Here is a 19,839-nt window from a genome sequence, read left to right as displayed (position 1 = left end):
AAATGAGTCCTTTGTCAGAATCATTAGTTGTAAAGATTGTTTCCCAATTTACTACATTTCTTTTGATCTTGATTACATTGGTTTTATCTGTGCAAAAGCTTTTTAATTTAATGTAATCAAAATCATCTAGTTGGATTTTGGTGATGTTCTCCCACTCTTCCTTAGTCATAAACTGCTCCCCTTTCCATAGATCTGACAGGTAGACTAGTCCTTGATCTTCTAATTTGCTTATAGTATTGTTTTTTATGTCTATGTCCTGTAACCATTTGGATCTTATCTTGGTAAAGGGTGTGAGGTGTTGGTCTAATCTAAGTTTCTTCCATACTAACTTCCAATTATCCCAGCAATTTTTATCAAAGAGGGAATTTTTATCCCAATGGCCAGACTCTTTGGGTTTATCAAACAGCAGATTACTATAATCATCTCCTGCTTTTACACCTAGTCTATTCCACTGGTCCACCACTCTGTTTCTTAGCCAATACCAAACAGTTTTGATGACTGATGCTTTATAATATAATTTTAGATCAGATAGGGCTAAGCCCCCTTCTTTTGTACTTTTTTAATTAAGCTCCTGGAAATTCTTGACTTTATTTCTCCATATGAATTTACTTACAATTTTTTCTAACTCATTAAAGTAATTTTTTGGAATTTTGATTGGATAGTTTAGTTTTGGTAGAATTGTCATTTTTATTATATTAGCTCTACCTATCCATGAGCAGTTGATATTTGCCCAGTTATTTAAATATGATTTAATTTTTGTGAAAAGTGTTTTATAATTGTTTTCAAAAAGATTCTGAGTCTGTCTTGGCAAGTAGACTCCCAAGTATTTTATATTGTCTGAGGTTACTTTGAATGGGATTTCTCTTTCTAGCTCTTCCTGCTGTATCTTGCTAGACATATATAGAAAAGTTGAGGATTTATGAGGGTTTATTTTATAACCTGCAACTTTGCTAAAATTTCTAATTGTTTCCCGTAGTTTTTTGGATGATTTCTTGGGATTCTCTAGGTAGACCATCATGTTATCTGCAAAGATTGAGTTTTGTCTCTTCCTTCCCTATTCTAAATCCTTCAATTTCTTTTTCTTCTCTAATTGCTGAAGCTAACATTTCTAATACAACATTGAATAGCAGTGGTGATAATGGGCAACCTTGTTTCACCCCTGATCTTATTGGGAATGCCTCTAGCCTCTCCCCATTGAATATAATGCTTGTTTGTGGTTTCAGATAGATACTGCTAATTATTCTAAGGAACAATCCATTTATTCCTACACTCTCTAGTGTTTTTAATAGGGATGGATGCTGTATTTTGTCAAAAGCTTCTTCAGCATCTATTGATATGATCATATGATTTCTGATAGGTGGTTTGTTGATATAATTGTGTATACTAACAGTTTTCCTAATATTGAACCAACCCTGCATTCCTGGAATAAATCCTACTTGATCATAATGTATTCTCCAAGTGATAACTTGTTGTAGTCATTTTGCTAAGATTTTATTTAGGATTTTTGCATCTATATTCATCAGAGAAATATGTCAATAATTTTCTTTCTCTATTTTAACTCTTCCTGGTTTAGGTAACAGCATCATATTGGTTCCATAGAAAGAGTTAGGCAGAGTTCCATCTTTCCCCATTTTTCCAAAGAGTTTATGTAGAATTGGAACCAATTGTTCCTTAAATGTTTGGTGGAATTCACTTGTGAATCCATCAGGCCCTGGAGAACTTTTTTTAGGGAGTTCAAAAATGGCTTGATGAATTTATTTTTCTAAGATAGGGTTGTTTAGGTATTTAATCTCATCTTCATTTAACCTGGGCAACTTATATTTTTGTAAATATTCATCCATTTCACTTAGTGGATTATCAAATTTATTGGCATAGAGTTGGGCAAAATAATTTCTAATTATTACTTTAATTTCCTCCTTATTGGTGGTGAGTTTACCTTTTTCATTTATGATACTAGAAATTTGGTTTTCTTCTTTCTTTTTTTTAATCAAATTGACCAGAGGTTTAATCAATTTTATTGTTTTTTTCATAATACCAATTTTTGGTTTTATTTATTAATTTAATAGTTTTTTTGCTTTCGATTTTATTATTTCTCCTTTAATTCTTTTGAATTTCTAATTTGGTGTTTAATTGAGGATTTTTGATTTGTTCTTTCTCTAGTTTTTTTAGTTGCATGTTTAGTTCATTGATTTCCTCTTTCTCCAATTTATTCATGTAAGCATTTAGAGCTATAATATATCCTGTGAGAGTCACTTTGAATGAATCCCATAGGTTTTGGTATGTTCTTTCATTATTATCATTATCTAGGATAAAATGGTTAATTCTTTCTATAATTTGTTTTTTGTCCACTCATTTTTTAAAATGAGGTTATTCAGTTTCCAATTTGTTCTGGGTCTATATCTCCTTCGCCCAGTATTGCATATGACTTTTATTGCATTGTGATCTGAGAAAGATGTATTCACTATTTCTGCCTTTTTGCAGCTGATCATTAGATTTTTATGTCCTAGTACATGGTCAATTTTTGTATAAGTTCCATGTACTGCAGAGAAAAAGGTATATTCCTTTCTATTCCCGTTCAGTTTCCTCTATAATTCTACCATACCTAATTTTTCTAACAATCTATTTACCTCCTTAACTTCTTTCTTGTTTATTTTATGATTCGATTTATCTAGATCTGATAGAGGGAGGTTGAGATCTCCCACTAGTAGAGTTTTGCTGTCTATGTTTTCCTGTAGTTCTTTCAGCTTCTCCTCTAAGAATTTGGGTGCTGTCCCACTGGGTGCATATATATTCAATTATTGAAATGACTTTATTGTCTATGGTACCTTTTAGGAGGATAAAGTTTCCTTATCTCTTTTAACATTATCTATTTTTGCTGCTGCTTTGTCTGAGATAAGTATTGCTACCCCTGCTTTTTTTAGTTCAGCTGAAGCGAAATATATTTTGCTCCAACCTTTTACCTTTACTCTATATGTATCTCTCTACTTCAAATGAGTTTCTTGTAAGCAGCATATTGTAGGATTGTGGTTTTTAATCCAAGCTGCTATTTGCTTACATTTTAAGGGATATTTCATCCTATTCACATTCATGCTTATGATTACTAATTCTTTATTGCCTTCTGCACTATCTTCCCTCTGTTTGTATTTCCCCCTTCCCCCCCTTTATCCATATTCCCCAGTATTTTGTTTCTGAATACCACCCCCTTCAGTGTGTTTGCCTTCCTATATCACACCCTACCCTTTCTTTCCCTTTTTCCCTTTTCCCTTCCCTTCCTTTTGTTATTTCCCTCTTTTCCCCCACTCCCCTTCCCTTTCTCCATACCCCCCTCCCCTTTTCCCCTTTGAATACTTGAAAGGTTAGATGTTTTATAAGTTAACTGAGTATGTGTAGGTTGACTTTAAGCCAAGTCTGATGAGAAGAAGATTCAGGTGTTTCTCATCTGCTCCCTTCTTACCCTTTATTGCCATTGGATTTTTGTACCTCTTAGTGTAATGAGATTTACCCCATTCACTCCCCTCCCTCCTCCAGTCTCTTTCCTGTCCCCCTTTTTAAGGAGGTAGTGTTTTTTAGATCATTTTATCTAAGTCATAGAAAATTCTGAGTGTCTGTCCCTTCTAGTTCAGTATATTCTGTCGAATAGAGTCAAAATTCCTTAGAGTTATTAGAGTCTTTCTCCCACGTGGGGTTAAAGCCAGTTACGTCTCATTAGATAGCAGTCTCATGGATAGGTCATGAATGTCCATCATTTCTGGCTAGGTGTATTCTCTCTGTTAGAGTTATGATTCTCAAGATTTAGGAGAATCCTTTTCCCCCCCATGCTGGGATATAGCCATTTTCAACTTACTGGACTGCATTTTTTTTCCTTTTACCAGCCCCCCCCTTTTTTTTTAACCTTTTCATGTGTCTCTTGAACCTCCTGTTTGATGTCCAGATTTTCTGTTTAGCTCTGGTCTTTTCATCAGAAATTTTTGGAATTCTTCCATTTTGTTAAATGTCCATCTTTTTCCCTGGAAGAGAAGGCTCAGCTTTGCAGAAAAGTAGATTCTTGGCTGCATTCCAAGCTCCCTTGCTCTTCCAAATATCTCATTCCAGGCCCTTGGATCCCTTAATGATGCAACCAGGTCCTGCATGATCCTTACTGTGACTCTTTGATAATTTAAATTGTTTCTTTCTGGCTGCTTGCAGGATTTTCTCTTTTATCTGATAGTTCTGGAGTTTGGCCTTGGTGTTTTCATTTTAGGATCTTTTTCTGGTGGGGATCGATGTACTCTTTCAGTAACTACTTTGCCCTTCAATTCCATGATATCAGGGCAGTTTTCCATCACTAGATCCTGTAATATTAAGTCCAGGCTTTTTTTTCTCTTCAATGTTTTCAGGAAGTCCTATAATTTTCAGGTTGCCCCTCCTGGATTTATCGAGGTCAGTGGTTTTGTTGATGAGGTATTTTACATTTGCTTCTATTTTTTCTATTTTTTGGTTTTGTTTAAGTGACTCTTGCTGTCTCATGGAGTCATTAGTTTCTGTAGACTCCATTCTTTTTTTGGGGGAGGAGTTTTCTTCATTAACCTTTTGCAACTCCTTTTCCAATTGGTCAGTTGTAATTTTGAAAGAGCTTTTCTTTTGACCAATTGAGGTTTTGAGAGTATTAATTTCTTTTTGCATTTGCTCATTTGAGGATCTGAGAGATTTATTCTCCTTTTGTATTTGTCCAATTGTACTTTCTAAGGTTTTGTTTTCTTGTTGCAAGGTATTAATTGTCTCTCCCAAATTTTTAATCTCCTTCCTTATTTCCTCAAGGAAGTCTTTCTGTGCTGAAGACCAGATTGTATTCTCCTCAGAGGTTCCAGGTCTCTCTGAGTTGGGGTCTTTCCCTTCCAATAATTTTTCTATGGATCCACCTTTCCGCTGACCCTTCTTCATTTTGCTAAGACCTGAGTTGTGGAGGGGCTGGTTCACAGGGGCTTGGGATCACTAAAGGCTTTATTCACTGCATGCAGTTTCTCTGGCTGGGCAGTAGGAGGTGCTGGTTGCTTTCTCTGGAGTGTCTGTGACCTTGATTGAGGCCTTCTCCCTTTGCTTGAAGGGAGGGGTTGGAGCTATTGAGTTCTTTTGCCTTCAATCAATGGTGGGCTTTACCCTGGCCTGAGGTCATTCCTCAGCTGGGCTGGTTCTTCTGCTCATACACCTGGGCCTGAGGCAGAAGTAGTTTGCATTTTTTTGCTCTGGGAAGTCTGAGCTGTAATAGGCCTCAGAGTTCCTCAGACTAGAGGAGCCCAGGGATAGCTTTTGCAGCTCTCCTGCACCAGAACTCTCCCACAGCCCTGTCTGCAAACTCCTGGCTCTGGGGCCCTCAGACTCCTGGTTCCAATTCAGCTGTTAATCTTGCTATCTGGGGCTGATCCTCCCTCTGAGCCCAGACTCACCTGCCCGAATTCGGCCAAAGCTGCTGCCAGAGACAAATCCCAAGGTAGATGTTCTTTCTTCTAGCTTTTCTTTCTGGGTTTTGTGGGTCGGATTTTTTTTAAGTTTTTGCAAGGCAAATGGGGTTAAGTGGCTTGCCCAAGACCACACAGCTAGGTAATTATTAAGTGTCTGAGATCAGATTTGAATCCAGGTACTCCTGACTCCAGGCTGGTGCTTTATCCACTGGCCACCTAGCCACCCCCAGATTTCTTTTAAGAGGTTTGTTTCATGTGATAGATGGGGAAGAGATCAGGAGACTTTAGAATTGTGCCTGTCTTCTCTCCGCCATCTTCAAGGTAGCAATTTTGTAAAGTTTTCAGCACAGTTCCTGGCACCATGATCATCCATCAGCTATTATCTTTATCATCATTTTATTATGTAACATCTCTCAGCATCATATGTGTGTTTGCACAGTCTATCCCCCTTTCCCCGATAAACAACCAACATAAGCAACCTACTTTGTTATCTAATCCCTATATTGTCTTCATGGATCTTATTGTATGTGATATTTTCTTCTGTAGCTTCAGGAGAAATGGGTTATGTTGTTGCTCCCACCAGTTACTCTATATTTACTTGTATATATTTTGTATATCTTTATCTCTGTACATCTTGTTCCCCACCCCCCATATACTATAAGCAACTTTAGGGCAGGGTCCATTTCATTTTTATCTTTATTTTCTCCAGCATCTAACACAGTGGGTATTTTATAATGGTAGCTATTCAATAAATGCCTGTTGAATTGAACTGTCTTTTATCTAGTTTCCATTTTTTTCAGATTTCATAGCTTGTTTAAATTAGATGGAAACTCTGCTATAAGTCTTATTAAATACTTGTCCCTTTTGTTCTAACCAGGCAATGATTTGACTGAACACTGATTGCTGATTATGAAGTGACTGTTTACCAGATATTTCCTATCAAATGCAGTTTCATTTCACATAGTGGTTGCCCATATTTTGCACCTGTCTTTTAGTATTCATCCTACTCTTTATACAAGTGACTTTGAGCAAACCACTTAACCTCTTGGAATTTCAGTTTCCTCAGCTAGGAAACAAGAGGATTGAGATAGTAAATTTCTCAGCCCTAAATTCAACATACAGATGAGAGGCTCTTAATCTTTTAATAACTCTTGCTGCTAAGATTCTCTTTCATATTGAAGTCATTGGGTATTAGTATATAAGATCCTTTATGTTTAACATAGCTATAGATATGAAATCATTGTGAAATTGTTCACTGTCAAAGGGAGAAGGGAGGAAAGGGAGGAAGGGAGAAAAATGTGGAACTCAAATTTTTACTAAAAAAATGAATGTTGAAAACTATCTTTGCCTGTAGTTGGAAAAATAAATAGCAAATACTTTTTTTAAAAAAAGGATATAAATAAATGAGATGATCTTATCAAGGTTTTCATATAATTTCTCAGCTACATCCCCTGCTAACAGACAGTCATCCATTAGCTTACAGTCATCACGAGCATTAGAAAACCAAGTAACCAAGTTGCCCATAAAATGATTGTAGATACAGGGGCAAATCCATTTCCTATATTTTGCTACACTTTTCATTTCTTCTGATTTCATTTAAATCAGGAAATGTTTTCATGGATGAAGTTCTTCTCTAGTAATAAGGCTGATTTGAACATAGGATAGAGTTGGCAGGCTAAGTGCTCTTAAACATGTCAGTGAATCTGAAGTTTCTTTGGTCTGAGTGAAAATTCTCTCTGCCCTATTGCCCTTCTCATCATATATGATTCTTGTTTTGAGTCTTTCAGCTCAGACATAACTAGGAGCATATAAGTGCTTTCATTCATTCAGACAGCCTCACAGAATTTAGAACTGAAAGGTACCTTAAAGAGGCCCTTGGATGAGGAAACTGAGGGCCATTAAAAAAAGTGAAATATCTTGCTGGAAGTCACAGAAGTTAGGATGCTGCAGAGCCAGAATTTAGACCTGTCTTAAGACTTCCAATTCAGTGACCTTTCTGCTTCACCATCCTATTAGAGAATCCACCCAGTCCTACTGAAAGCTTTTCGCTATTTTTTCTAGTAGTTCATGATTAATAATCCATAATTTATCTTCACCCCTTTGATTTGATCAACCCTCTTCTTTTCCACCACAACAGTCTTATCCTGGTGTCTCATGGCTGAGCGATGACCTTGGTTTCCCAAAGAAATGTAAGCTCTGTCAGGTTTTACAAAGCTGAAAGACTTGAAATATGAGAGATTATCTGGTATCTTAGCATCAGTCTAGTTGATAACAAAGAGATTTCTCACCAGTAAATTTTCTAATAGGTAATGAGATTTTTGGCCGGGGTGACCCAGAGAGATTAGCACTGGATGTGTAGATTTCTGCAGTTATTTGCATACTGTGATAATTGAACCCAAGCCATCAGGTGCAATCATATGGGAGAGAGTAGAAAGGGAAGAAAAGTGAACTTAAGACAGAACCTGGGGAATTCATTCTTATAGGGGCAGGAAGATGCTGGGCCATCAAAGGAAGTTTACAAAGTATAATCATATAAGTAGGAGAATACTAGGAGAGGTGATTGTCATAGAAACCAGGAAATGACAGAGAGTGCAGGAGGTACAGTGCTCTGCAGTACTGAAGAATATAAACAGGTCAAGAAGGAAAATGAGCATTTGGATTTATCAATTAAGACAACATTGGAGGGGTGGCTGGGTGGTGCAGTGGATAGAGAACCGGCCCCGGAGTCAGGAGTACCTGAGTTCAAATCTGGCCTCAGACACAATTACCTAGCTGTGTGGCCTTGGGCAAGCCACTTAACCCCATTGCCTTGCAAAAAACAACAACAACAGCAACAAAACTAAACTAAGACACATTGGAGACCTTAAGAAAACAGCTCCAAACATATGATAGGTTCACATAACAGATCATACGAGCTTGAGGAGTGAGTGAGTAGCAAGTGGAGGCAGTGATTTGATGCTTCTTTCTGGAGGCTAAGCAGAGTAAAGAAAGAAAGAAAGAAGAAGACAGCTTGAAGCAACTGTAATGTCAAAGACAGTTATTTTATTTTATTTTTTAAGTTAGAGCATTGAGTTTTGTTTTTAGGCAGTGTGGAAATACGGAGAAATTGAAGGAGAGACAAAAGGAAGGAAGATGGAGTGGGGGAAACTGAACAAAGAGGGAATGTTTACTGGAGGAAGCTTTTGAAGAAGTTGTGTTGTGATAGGATAACAGGCTCAAATGGAGAAGTTAGCTATGATGGAAAGAAGAGAATGGATGTACAGATTTATAGGCAGAGTTTGAGGTATCTATTAGGGGAAGAGTTAAAAATAGATGCCTTTAATTCCAATATACAAACAAATTGAAGTATTTATATCTTTTTCAGGTGTTGGGAAATCTTCACTTGTTCATCTTTTGTGTCAAAATCAGGTGTTGGGAAATCCATCCTGGACCGTGGGCTGCTCAGTGGATATCCGAGTATGTAGTCTTTAGATTGTAGTTTTTCCAAAAACTCTGTTTATATAAGCTAAGAAAATGAATTCTTTTAGAATTCATTATATGTTCTTAAATTATAGGATCAAATTAAACTGTCAAATAGGTTAAGTGTAGAACTTTTTAATAAGGGTTTGACTTATAGTGCTATACAGTGCACATCTGTTAGTATATAATACCAAACCTACCAGGTTGTGTGATTTGGAGTTGTGGTCATTAGGTCCATGCCTGGAGTTTCTGATAAGATTGAGATATGCAGTTGCTCATATGATAGAGCATAACTTTGGTTTGTTCCACACAAATAGTTCTGGGATCACCTCAGCAAAGATATCATCTTATAATTAGTCACTTGTCTTGATTTGATTCTTTCCTGCCTTGAACTGAGGGATGGATTGGGAATAGGGGACTAGAGAGTTAGAAGGGATGGTGGTTTAATATCTTACTATTTTTGTCTTAATTATGGAATATAATTCTATGTATTAGCAAACATACCTGAGACTAGTTTTAATGAAAGTTTCATGTGTTTGCAATACCAAAACCTTAAACGAATTAGAGGGAATATGGAATACAGATGCTTGTTCCTGAAACTCAGTTCCCAGAGGGAGCAGAACAGAACAGTGTGAATGATCCCAGTCGCTCTAAAATTTTGGAAAGATGAAGAAGACCCGTATGTTTCCTTTAGCCTTATAGGGTAAATAGGCAACCAACCCCATAATCTTTATAAGAGAGGTACTTAGTCTTTTTTTCCCTGAGAAAAAGAAAGGGGGTGATTAATAGAGTAAAATAATTGTGAAGTTAATTAGCAGCCTGCTGGGATGATGACAAGTTTTTATTGGGGGATAACACTACTGGTCTTAATTTAATAACTTCTGGGGAGGGTTAAGACATGACATATTCAATTAAAGTTGTAGATCTCACTGATTAAGTTTTGAATTCTGTTGGTGGAGTACAATCCTCCTGGTGAAGGGTCCAAGGAAGATTAAATTATAAGGAATTAGTTCATCAGAATTAATTGACTTTTTTTGCATTTAATTTTTTTCTCAATTACATGTAAACAAAAATTTCTTAACTTTTTTTTAAATTTTGAGTTCTAAATTCTCTCCACTCCTTGAGAAGGCAAACAATTTTACATAGATGATATATGTACAGTCATATAAAACATTTTCATGTTACTGTTTTGTAAAATCCAAGAATAATAAAGAAAATTTTTAAAAGTTTCAATCTGCATTCTAACTCCAACAGTTCATTCTCTGGAGGTGGATAACATTTTTCATTATAAGTTGTTCATAATTGTCTTGGATCATTGTGTTGTTGTAAGTAGCTAATTCATTTACAGTTGATCAATATTTTCCTAATTCTATTTACTTCACTTTGTTTCAGTATTTTTTAAGTTGTCCTGGGTTTTTCTGAAACCATCTTGCTCGTATAGTCCTTGTATTGTATATGTATATGTATAACCTAAACAACTTGTTTAACCATACTCCAATTGATGAACTTACCAACAATTTCCAATTCTTTATACCATAAGTGGAGTTGCTATAAATATTTTTTGTACACATAGCTTCTTTTCCTTTTTCTTTGATACCTGGTATTTCTGGGTCAGATGGTATGCAGTTTTATAGCCCTTTTGGTTCTCCAGAATGGTTAGATCAGTTTACAGTAGTGTTTTAGTGTCTCTTATTTTTCCACAATCTCTCCACCATTTGACATTTTCCTTTTCTGTTATCAGTCTGGTAGGTACCTCAAAATTGTTTTAATTTGCACTTATCCAATAATGATTTAGAGCATTTTTTCATATGATTATAGATAGCTTTGATTTCTTGTTCTGAAAATTCTCCATTAATTATTAAGAATTCATGTTATATGGAAAGAAGAATTTAGTCTTCTCAGAGCTAGATACCAAGGATGTTAGTGCTTTCTAATTGCCCTATCCTTTCTCCCTGTTGCTCAAAAAGCACACTGCACTGAAAAACAGGGTTTGACTCCTCTACTAGAATCCCCAAAATAGGTATCAAAGTACATAGAACTAGGTGTTCTCTTCATTATAGATCCCAAAACATATACTAGAATGAAAAGCCACAATAAACCCGTTTGACTTTTTATTTTGGTCTGTTTAGTGCTCACCAGTTCCTTTTTGAAAAATCAAGTCATATCAGTTTTTTGGATTATTTGGTATACTGAAAATGGTACCCATCAGGAGAACACTCTACATAGTTACAGCAACATATGATAGACCGAGCTGTTCTGCAGTGCAATGATCCAAGCAATTCCAAAAGAAAATGCTATTCACATCCAGAGAAAGAAATGTGGAGTCTGAATGCAGACCAAAGCATTTTCTCCTTTTTTTTTTTTTTGCTTTTTGTTTTATTCTTTCTTGTGATTTTTTTCCCTTTTTGTTTTGATTCTTCTTTCACACTATGACTAATGTGGACATATATTAGACATGATTGTGTATGTATAACCTAAATTAGATGTTTGCTATCTTGGTGAGGGGAAAGAAAAAAGAGGAAGGGAGAAAAAATTTTAACTCAAAATCTTATTTAAATTAATTTAAGAAACTATCTTTACATGTAAGTAGAAAAAATAAAATACATTTACCAAAAGAAAAAAAAAGGGAGGGTGAGGGGGAGCAGAGAAAAGAGCACCTAGGAATAATCAGGAAACCTGGGTTCTTGCCTCAACTGCCTCTTAACTGCCTAACCACTTCTAGCCTCAATTTGTATCTATCAGATTAGAAGATTGGGCTAAAAATAGCTCTTCTAGTAACCTGGACTGAGCTCTCTTCATTCCTGTGTATCACAATCTAGATTAGATCATTTCTTCCCTACATCTTTAAAAAGACTGCAATTCTCCAGGGACACAAAAATGGAATAGGATGAATAGGATTTTTTTTTAAGGACTCTTCAAGGAAAAAAAAAATCTATAGAAATTTAAATAATTATGAGTTATTATATAACTAAATAAACACTTTATTCAAAAAGAATTTGACTATAGATGGCTTGAAATAACTTTTCTAGAGTGGGACCCCCTAGACTGTAGGTTGAGCCATTAAAATGCACTTTTCAAAACTCCCTTGGAAATAGTTTAATTCTGCTCTACTGAGATCCCAAAAACAGCATGATGAAGTGGGGAGGTGGGGGGGGGGGGGGCTTAGTTCATTTCAAGAGGTATCGTGATTAAAGAGTTGAATATATATTTTTAAGATAAAATTACTGACATCTTTATATTACTGTTGACTATAAGATTATTCAAATTTATCTCAGAGAGAAAGAAAGGAAAATATGAATTTTCTTTTCTAGAACTTTTTCATTTTGGAAGTGATACAAGTATAGCCTCCTTAATTATATGACAACTAAACATACAGAATTTTATTACTGAATTTATAATCTGGGAACATATGTGGCATATAATTTAAATTTTTATTAGTGGAAATTTGAAATCCTACTTTATTCATTCCAAATAAGAGAAATTACATTAACCTGACTATAATAAAACTTTAACCAGTATCATTTAATTAACAAGAAATTAGTCCTCAGACCCTCAGTCATTTAATCCCACTGCCTTGCAAAAATCCAAAAATAAACAAACATATAATTTAATTACCAGAGCAAGGATCCAAATGTCCTCAGAATGGGGGACAATCTTTATAACAAATTTCTCTTGTAAAGCTCTCATTTCTAAGATATATATTTAAGGAACTAATTCAAATATATGACTAAGAACTCTTCCCCAATACATAATATTCCTCAATTATCCAATAATCAAAAAATATAAATAGTTTTCAAAGGAGGAAAAGCAAACTATCAAGTATGGGTAAAATGCTATAAATCACCAGTAATTAAAGATAAGAAAATTAAAGCAACTCTGAAGTTCTATCTCATATCTGTAAGATTGGCATTGATGACAAAAAAAAAATGACAAATGTTAGAGACTTAAGGGAAACAGGTAGAGTGAGCCCCCCTTTTTTGTTTTATTTTGTTTGCAAGTCAATGGGGATAAGTAACTTACCCAAGGTCACACAGCTTAGTAAAGGTTAAGTGTCTGAGGTAAGTTTTGAACTCAGGTCCTCCTGACTCTAGGCTGGTGCTCTATCCACTGATCTGCCTAGCTGCCCCCAGTCATGCCTTTTTAATGAAACTGTGAATTAGTTTTGCCATTTAGGAAAGCAAATTAACACTATCCCCAGAAAGTTGCCTAACTCTGCACATATCCCTTGACCCAGCTATTAAACCACCATTAAGCCTATACTCCAATGAATCAATGAAAAAGAAACAGTATCTTCATGTACTAAAATATTTAGAGCAGTTATTTTCTTGATGACCCAAAACTGGAAACTCAGGGGGTATCTTCTTGTTGGAGAATGGCTAAGCAAATTATAAAATATGAATGTAATGCAATAGTATTGGGCCATAAGAAGTATTGAAATGGATATGACTAGTCTGGGGGATTTGTTTGGCCAGATTTTTCTTCCTTCCTTCCTTCCCTTTTTTCCTTTGTGGGAGGGAGGAGGACAAAAGGGACAGATTAATTTTTTAAAATGCTTCTTAACTAAGAAAATGAAAATAAAAACCAAAAAAGATTTGAAAATGTGGGATAGTTTCTAGCAGGGATTCCTAGATTTTTAAGGGACCATGAACTTGGATGGGAAAAAAGTATATCTTTATTTTACTACCATTGGTTTCCTTTGTAAATTTATGTGTTTATTTTCTGCATTTAAAATCACGCTTAGAAGGATACAGAGGTTCTATCAATTTGCCAAAGGCATCCATGACACAGAACCCTTGGTTTAGAAGGATAACAGTTTAATTAAAAGTGTGTGACTTTTTTTTCTGCTTTCATAAGAATAATTTAATCAGTGATTCAAGATAGAGTAGGAAAAAGGTCAGTGGATGAGAGTTGGAAAAAATAATTATAATTACATCCATGAAGAGATTAGCTTTGGAAAGGCCATCCCCTGAGACTTTGAGGAAAGATAAGATTTGCACCAGAGAAATTTAGAGGTGGAAAGGAAAAAGGGAAACAATCTGGGCACAAAGTCAAGTGTATCCAGCTGAGGGTTAATAGACTAGAGTAAGTTGAGAAGAATTGTGCACCCCAGTGGGTCCTGAAATACTGTCAGGAAAGCCTAACAACACAGTAAGGAAAGTAGTAGAGAAAGATGGAAACATTCATCAGTAGTGATGGCAGCCATCCGCTTCCACTATTGATAGAGTGCTTCCTTTCTCCATCTCTTCCCCAGAAGGATTTTGACATTGCCTGTCCCTGAAGAGGGCACATACATTGTGACTCAGGCAGACATAGTTACTAGACTGAATGTATTTGGAGAACACTTGCAACATCCTGTATTCTTTAGTAGAGTATCTAATTTCTTTTAATAAATTAAGTTTTTCAAAATTACAAAAAAAAAGAATGGAACAAAGTATATTATATCAATAGATACAGAAAACACTTGACAAAAAATAATACTCATTCCTATTAAAACACTTGAAAGCATAGGTATAAATAGAATTTCCTTAAATAATAAGCATCTTTCTAAAACCATCAACAAGCATTATTTATAAAGGAGATAAACTAGAAGCTTTCCCCAATAAGATCAGGAGTGAAACATTGATGTCCATGATTACCAGTATTATTCAATATTTTATTAGAAATGCTAGCAATAAAGAGAAAAATTGAATCAAAATGAGCAATGAGATTTTTCTTTCATATACACCTAGAAAATCCTAGAGATTCAACTAAAAAACTAGTTGACATAATAATTTTAGCAAAATAGCAGGATATAAAATGAACCCACATAAATCATCAATATTTCTAAATATCACCAATGAACTCTAGAAGAATAGATATTCCATTTAAAATAGCCATAGAGAGCATAAAATACCTGTGAGTATACTTGCCAAGACACATCCAAGATTAAAAAATTGGAGAAATTGAAATTGTTCATCAGTGGGAAGAACCAATATAATAAAAATGACAATTCTGCCTAAATTAATCACCTCATTCAATGCCATAAAAACAATAATAAAATTCAATTGGAAGAACAAAAGGTCAAGAATATCAAAGGAATTACTGGGGAGGAAAAGTAAAGGAAGGAGATTTGCCAGTACCAGATTCTAAACTGTATTAGAAAGTAGTAATTATCAAAACTGTCTGGTACTGGCTAAAAAAATAGAAAGGTGAATCAGTGGAACAGAGTAGACACAGTGATAAACGATTACAGTAATCATATGTTTGACAATTGTAAAGATTTAAGTTTTGGAGATAAGAATTCATGTGTAAAAATTATTGAGAAAACTGGAAAACAGTCCAGCAGAGTTTGGGCATAGACCAATGTCTTACCCCATTACCAAGAAGAGATTAAAATGGATACATGACCCAGATATAAAGAGAAATATTACAAGGAAATTCAAAGAATGTGGGGCATATTGCCCTTTAGACTTATGGATAGAAGAATTTATGAATTAGCAAAAGATAGCATTGTGAGATCTGTATGTTGAATAAATTTGATTACATTACATTAAAAAGATTTTGTACAAATGAACCTAATGTATGCAAGATTAGAAGGAAAGTGGAAGGGGTGGCTAGGTGGCACAGTGGATAGAGCACTGGCCCTGGAGTCAGGAGTATCTGAGTTCAGATCCTGGAGTCAGGAGTATCTGAGTTCAAATTCGGCCTCAGACACTTTTAATAATTACCTAGCTGTGTGGCCTTGGGCAAGCCACTTAACCCCATTTGCCTTGCAAAAAAAAAAAACCTAAGGAAAAAAAAGAAGTAAAGTGGAAAATTGAGGAAAAAAATTTATAGCAGTTTCTCAGAAAAAAGTTTTGTATCCTAAATATATATAAATAACTTTGTTGAATTTGTAAGAATATGACTCATAGGGGCAACTCGGTGAGGCAGTGGACAGAGCATTGGCCCTGGATTCATGAGGACCTGAGTTCAGAATATGAACTCAGACACTCAAGGATTACTTAGCTGTGTGACCTTGGGCAAACCACTTAACCCCTGACAAAGCAAAACAATGCAAAAGAAAAAGAATAGGAGTCTTTACCCAATTGGTAAATGGTCAAATTTAGACAGTTTTTTTTTTGATGAAGAAATCAAATCTTTAGTCATGTGAAAAAATGCTCTAAATCATTATTGATTAGAGAAATGCAAAATTAAAACAACTTTGAAATATTATCTCACAACTATCTAAATTGGTTGAAATAATAGAAAGGGGAGATGACAAATGTTGGAGTGCAAAATTTGGGATATTAATACACTATTGGTGGAATTTTGAACTCTGTGAACATAATAGAGAGCATAATAGAATTATGTCCAAAGAGTTATAAAACTGTCATTCAAAGAATAACTGAACCATTAAGTTATCCTGAGTATTATAAAGATTAAAATAAATGATGAAAGACCTAGAAAGATACTATCTACCTCCAGAGAAAGAACTAATAAATAGAAGAATGCACAGTATGGTTTTGCATATGTATATCTATATGTCTTTGTCAAATTGTGAGCTTTTCTAGTGCAGAGATGAGGAGGAAGGGAGAGACAATTTGGAACTTATAACAAAAAAAATTAAATTTTTAAAAATGGGACAAGGATGTCACCCATTTACTACTAATTATTGTTTAATAAAAATATAGGGGTCTTGGCAAGTGAACAGGTCCTTAATAATAGCAGAACTTTATACTGAAGATATTGGGGAGCTGGGGTGGCTAGGTGTTGCAGTGGATTAGAGCACCGGCCCTGAAGTCAGGAGTACCTGAGTTCAAATCTGGCCTCAGACACTTAAGAATTACCTAGCTGTGTGGCCTTGGGCAAGCCACTTAACCCCATTTGCCTTGCAAAAAACTAAAAAAAAAAAAGATATTGGGGAGCTGCTTCTCCCTTGATGAGCTGCTTGTGAAGAAGAACTGTGTTGTTCCAGAAATTTCTGTAGGATCTTTAATGACCATAAATTTCAAGTCCTCTGAAATCTGTCTCCATAAAAAGAACATTTCTTTTCATTTTACATTGCTTTGTCCCACATTTTATTTTTCAGATAGCAGTGACTTTGAAGAAGGTGCCACTTATTGCCAATAGCAGGCTTTCTCTTAGAAATTACTCACACTTGTGAAATCAGATGTAAACTCACAACTCAGAGTTAGCTCTGCAAGGCACTACTTAGTCATGCCATTTAAAGTCTGTTCAAGAGAGAAAGTATTTGTGGAGCAGCTAACTACTATGGACCTAGAATATGCTGTGGAGGTTTTCAGTGGAAGCATATGACATGGTCCTATCTTCCAAGGATTTATACCTCTACTGAATGCATGTATTTGGAGGGGAAGAATCCTTGAAACATTTGGAGAGCTTATATAAGGTGCTGCTCAATGAAGTACTGACTTGAATATTATAAGATATTAGTTGTCTAGAACTCATAGTCAAGTAGTAGTTTTGAATGGTCAAATATCATCTAGGCAACTAAGTGATAACACGTGCCAATACTTTTCCAAAGTTGTAACCATTTGAGATGTAAACTGCTCATATGCATATTTTCCTATCTTCCTAAACAGAGGGTAATGTCTGCTTTACCATTTCATTGATAGCACAGAGTTATCACAGTGAACATCAATTGTCATAATGTAGTAATAATAATAATCCATTAGATTTGAGTAATATTTTGATAAATTTACAAAAGATTTTCATTTAGGTTTATTATTTAATTTCATAGAATCATTGACTTTTAGATTTGGAGGTCATATGCTGCATTCCAGTCATCTAATCCCTTTTTGTTTTTGTTTTTGCAAGGCAATGGGGCTAAGTGATTTGCCCAAAATCACACAGCTAGGTAAATTATTAAGTGTCTGAAGCTGGATTTAAATTCAGGTTCTCCCAACTCTAGGGCAGGTGCTCTATCCACTGTGCCATCTAGCTGCCCCTATCTAAATCATATTTGAATGGAATGCCTTCTGCAACAAAATAATCACTAATAATGATAGCTAGCATTTTAATAAGAGATTTAATTTATAAATCTTAAATTTATTTGATTCTCACAACAACTCTGAGTTTGGTGCTATTATAATCCCTATTTTACAGATGAGGAAACTGAGGATTAAAGGAGTTAAATGACTTGTTAAAGGTCACATAGTTTATCTGCCTGTGATCTACCTCAGGAGGCAGTGGACTCTCAGTCACTGGAGGCTGGATGTCTGTTTTATCAGGGATGTTGTAAGGGAGATTCCTGCTCAGGGCCTCGACTCAGTGAAGTCTGAGCCCTTCTAAGGTTTGATGGTTTGAGTTTCCCAAAGAGTACCAGGTTGAGGTAGAGATAGAAGTTGCCAGGTTGCTGAGTTCTGGAAAGAAGAATTTGACTATCTCAGCAAAAGCTAAAGGATAGTATAGAATATAAAACTTTTTAGTGTTTTAAATCATAAACCATGGTGTTCTCCAAAGTTCTGTCTTCACCATTCTTTCTTTAAATTCTGTATCTTAGCAATTTTATTCACTTGCATATCTTTAACTCTCACCTCTTTGATTCTTTATCTCTGGCTCTTAGATACATGTTGGGAGAACTGAATTCAAATACATGTTTGAAACCTGATTTTTATTTATTTATTTTCGTAAAAGGAAACTTTCACAAAATTAAGTGATTCTATAGAGTACCTTAGGAGGGTGCATAAATCAAAGAACTATGTAGAGAGGCAGCAAGGTATGGCAGAACCATAAGATCTGGGTTGCCATCTTAGTTCTACCATTTATTAGTAGTAGGAGCTTGGACAAGTCACTTAATCTTGTCTTTATCTAGTTTTTATAAATTGTAAAAGGGAGATGACACCTGCTCTGCCTACCTCATAGGATTGTTATGAGATAATGAATGCGAAAATGTTCTGTCAACCCTAGAGTATTACTATACATGGAGCTCATTATTTAATAGTCACTGTAATTCCTTATTTGACTTTTCAGGTTCATGATTATAAAGAAGGAACACCAGAAGAAAAAACCTTCTATATAGAACTGTGGGATGTTGGAGGATCAGTGGGCGGTGCCAACAGCGTGAAAAGCACACGAGCAGTATTCTTCAACTCTGTAAATGGTAAGGTATTTGTTTTTCTTGCTCCCTCAGTATGAATGAGACATCCTCTCATTGTACACTGGGACTAGAGATCCCCAGACATGGTGACTTTAGAGGGTCATAGCTGCTCAGTAAAGAATATTTACTTCTGAATACCTAGTGTACTTGGTTTGAACTTGCAACTCAAGGACCAGCACAGATTTATGGATCCTGAATTTCTCTACATATGTTATAATATAAAACAATTTACTTTGCCTTAGCACTTCCATCTTTTATTTTTATTTTATTTTATTTTTTTTAGGTTTTTGAAAGGCAAATGGGGTTAAGTGGCTTTCCCAAGGCCACACAGCTAGGTAATTATTAAGTGTCTGAGACTGGATTTGAACCCAGGTGCTCCTGACTTCAAGGCCAGTGCTTTATCCACTATACCACCTAGCCACCCCTACTTCCATCTTTTGTTGGGGTTATTGAGCCGTTTCAGTCATGTTTGACTCTTTGGGACCCTATTTGGAGTTTTCTTGGCAAAGATACTGGAGTGGTTTGCCATTTCCTTCTCCAGCTCATTTTATAGATGAGGAAACTGAGGCAAACAAGGTTGTGTGACTTATCCAGAGTCATACAACTAGTTAAGTATCTGAGGTCAGATTTAAACTCAGGTCCTCCTGATTCTAGGCTCAGTGCGTAAACACTGGACCACCTAGTTACCCCTACTTCTATATGTATCATTCTCATTCTTTTAACTGAAATTAAAATGAGGTTTAATTCTTTTTTTAAATAAATTTTTATTGTTAATATTTTGCATGAAGAAAATTCTACCTCCTCTAAGAGACTTCTACCATATAAGAGATAATTTTTTTAAAGAAAAAACAAGAGGGGAGGAAT

At 35.4% G+C, this 19,839-nt stretch overlaps 1 protein-coding gene across 3 annotated transcripts in view; it reads left to right on the top strand.

Moving 5' to 3' along the window:
• RABL3 (RAB, member of RAS oncogene family like 3) overlaps positions 1-19,839 on the top strand; it is a 62,245-nt gene that overhangs the window by 18,103 nt on the left and 24,303 nt on the right. For all 3 annotated transcript variants that reach the window (XM_074214604.1, XM_074214605.1, XM_074214606.1), the window contains 2 exons: positions 8,803-8,894; positions 18,849-18,978. In XM_074214604.1, the coding sequence (XP_074070705.1) occupies positions 8,803-8,894; positions 18,849-18,978 (222 nt within the window). The remainder of the gene's footprint in view (positions 1-8,802; positions 8,895-18,848; positions 18,979-19,839) is intronic.

This window comes from Macrotis lagotis, chromosome 1 (assembly GCF_037893015.1).
Source record: "Macrotis lagotis isolate mMagLag1 chromosome 1, bilby.v1.9.chrom.fasta, whole genome shotgun sequence".
In the NCBI taxonomy this organism is placed as follows: Eukaryota; Metazoa; Chordata; class Mammalia; order Peramelemorphia; family Peramelidae; genus Macrotis; species Macrotis lagotis.
Note: the sequence above shows the minus strand (reverse complement) of the source record. Positions and strands in the feature narration are given on the sequence as shown.